Here is a 2,797-nt window from a genome sequence, read left to right on the forward strand (position 1 = left end):
CCTTCAGGGCAGAGACTGTATAAACCCAGGGCAGTCCCATAAATGGTCACCTCTAACAAAAACTTATTGAATGAATGAATGAATGAATGAACAAAGGAAACAACAAAAAGTAAAAAGTGAATATTTGGCTTAGGAATTAGGCTTTCAGAGACTTTTTTTTTTTTTCCTGAATGGCCTTATTTAGTCACTCCCCCTCAGGACTATGAAAAGGAAATTTCAGGGCAAACTCTAATGAAAAAATTTCCAAGTGCATATTTAGTGCTCTACTGAAAAGATTATAAACATTCAAATAGCATTCAAACTGCTTTCAACCATTTGATGGTTGAAATTTCTTTTTGTGAAAATCCAATCGGTTTTGCATCTCTACTTCTTATTTCTGACAGAGGCAATATTTACAAAAAATTTGCTTTTCCCACAGCTGAATGGCAATGGGAATAGTGTTTTCCCCTTTATTACCATCCCTGGAACAGAAACTAACACAATAGGAGCTGATATAGAAGTGATATTTTTTCAATAAAGGGGTCCCTCTATTTATGACTAACAACATTAGAATAGCAAGTAACTGTCAAATGTTACAAGATGAGACATTGTTCTGGGGAAGATCAAACAGTTAGTGATTTGACTCACCATAGAAAATATGCCAAATAGTTTATCATTTAGTTTCCCACAATAAAAGAAATGAATCATCCTATGTTTATAAGCAAAGTGTCTGGGGCACTTTGGGCCGACCAAAGGAAATTTAACAAAAGTCTCTAAAAACAGTAGTCTGTAAGTGAAAAAAGATACTCAAGTATCAAGTGAGACTTCAGGGAAGTTTCTCGTGTAGTTCTTTGCTCCCCACCATTGGGTGAATATCTAGAAATATACCAAGGGAAATCCTGTTTTGAACAATAATCTGTGTGAGTCCATGATGTGGAACCAGTTTGATCACCCCAAAATAAATGTATCTTTTCTTACTCATTCACAGAACAGGTTTCACTTCAGGAATAAAAATCTCATCTACTCAGTTTCGTGAAGCCCTACAGTGCTTAGTGCAACAGAGTGGGCCTTCAGGTCAGTCTGAAAAGTTACAATGACTTTGAAAAGTACTTCTGCTTTTAATAGCTAGTAAAATTTATAAGCACACATGCTCTTTGTTACATCAGACCCACTTTGAAGAATCTGTCAGAAATAAAATATCAGTATGATTATATGGATGTATGGAATGAGATGTTTATTGAAGTTTTGTCTTAATGACAACAATCCGGTAATGACCTAGATGATCGTAACAGAGGAACAGATTAACTGTTGTATTATATATTATATTAAAAAATGAATGACAATAACACACTACCAATATAGGGATCCCTAATATATTATTGACCTTGGAAAAATAACAAATTAAGCATGTTAATACTGAGTATATAGACTGGCCATTTATTATATTTAAACAGAGTTTAGTCGAGCAGCGGCCAAACAGCACATAGCTTCTCAACACAATCAGAATATGTGTGAATCCACCTTTCTTCGCCACAATTTCATCAAAGCTCTTTTCATCTCACTGTTTCTCAAGCTGTAGATCAGTGGATTCAACAGAGGTGTAAGAAGTGAGTAAGACAATGACATCACCTTCTTTGTTTCTGGGGAGTAGCCAGATTTGGGTTGGATATAAGTCATATTGGCTGTGCCATAGAAGAGGGTCACAGACGTGAGATGGGAGGCACAGGTGGAAAAGGCCTTTTGCCTCCCGGTGGCCGATGGCATCTTCAGAATGGCAAAGAGAATCCGAATATAAGACAAGAGAATCAACACAAAGGGGACCATGACAATCAAAATGGTGCCAGTGAACGCATAGATTTCAAACAGAAAGGTGTCTGCGCATGCAAGTTCTAGCACTGCTGGGGTTTCACAAGAGATGTGATTGATTTCATTGGGGCCACAGAAGGGAAAACTGAAAACCCATGTGGTCTGCACGGTAGCCACCATGATCCCTGCGACCCATGAGAACATTACTAATTTCATGAAAACCCTTTTGTTCATAATCATTGGGTAGCTCAGAGGATGGCAGATTGCAGCAAATCGGTCATAAGCCATCGCCCCCAGGAGAAAACATTCAGTCCCACCAAAAAAAAGAATAAAATACATCTGTGCAAAACAGCTCACAAATGAAATTGACGTTTTCTCAGTGGAGAGGACCACCAGCATTTCAGGCATAATGACTGCACTGAAACTCACATCCACCACAGACAGGTTCTGCAGGAACAGGTACATAGGAACATGGAGGCTCTGTTCCAGGGAGATGATGACTATAATGATGGCATTTCCCATCAGAGTCCCAAGGTAAACAACCAAGAAAACCCCAAAGAGCTGCTCTTGGAGTTCAGGAAAGTTAGAAAAGCCCAAGAGGATGAATTCAACCACAGAGCTTTGATTTTGCCTTTTCATTTCAGTGGTGGAGAGTATATTATTTTTGTGGACATATGTATATAAATTATGAAGTCACGGTCCAAAAGCTGAGAGTTTTAGTCTGAAATTATTGGCAGAAGATGTAATCGTGAGTTCATTTTGACAGATCTTCAAGTTGGCAAATCTTGAGAATAGCCAATATATTAGAATAGTGAATCTTTCAAATACAAATGAAATGAGGAATTTTGTCTCAGAAATATTCCTTTCAGTTTATGAAAAGCAAGTGTTCTCTGGCAGCTTTTTTGTTAGGTTGAAAATAAATCCCATTCTTAAAACTTGTAATCCATTGTCCATGATATTCATGTATGCATTTCTGTTCTTTCCAATTGTATATTTACATGTGATTTTTCCA

The 2,797-nt window shown here is 37.5% G+C and overlaps 1 protein-coding gene across 1 annotated transcript; it reads right to left on the minus strand.

The window, feature by feature from the left end:
• Window positions 1–1,479: 1,479 nt before the first annotated feature.
• Window positions 1,480–2,424, minus strand: LOC122200849 (olfactory receptor 10A3). Its single transcript, XM_042906625.1, has one exon. It carries the CDS (start codon window positions 2,422–2,424, stop codon window positions 1,480–1,482), a length of 945 nt encoding a protein of 314 aa, XP_042762559.1.
• Between the last annotated feature and the right edge of the window lie 373 nt (window positions 2,425–2,797).

This window comes from Panthera leo, chromosome D1, assembly GCF_018350215.1.
Source record: "Panthera leo isolate Ple1 chromosome D1, P.leo_Ple1_pat1.1, whole genome shotgun sequence".
Classification (NCBI taxonomy): domain Eukaryota; kingdom Metazoa; phylum Chordata; class Mammalia; order Carnivora; family Felidae; genus Panthera; species Panthera leo.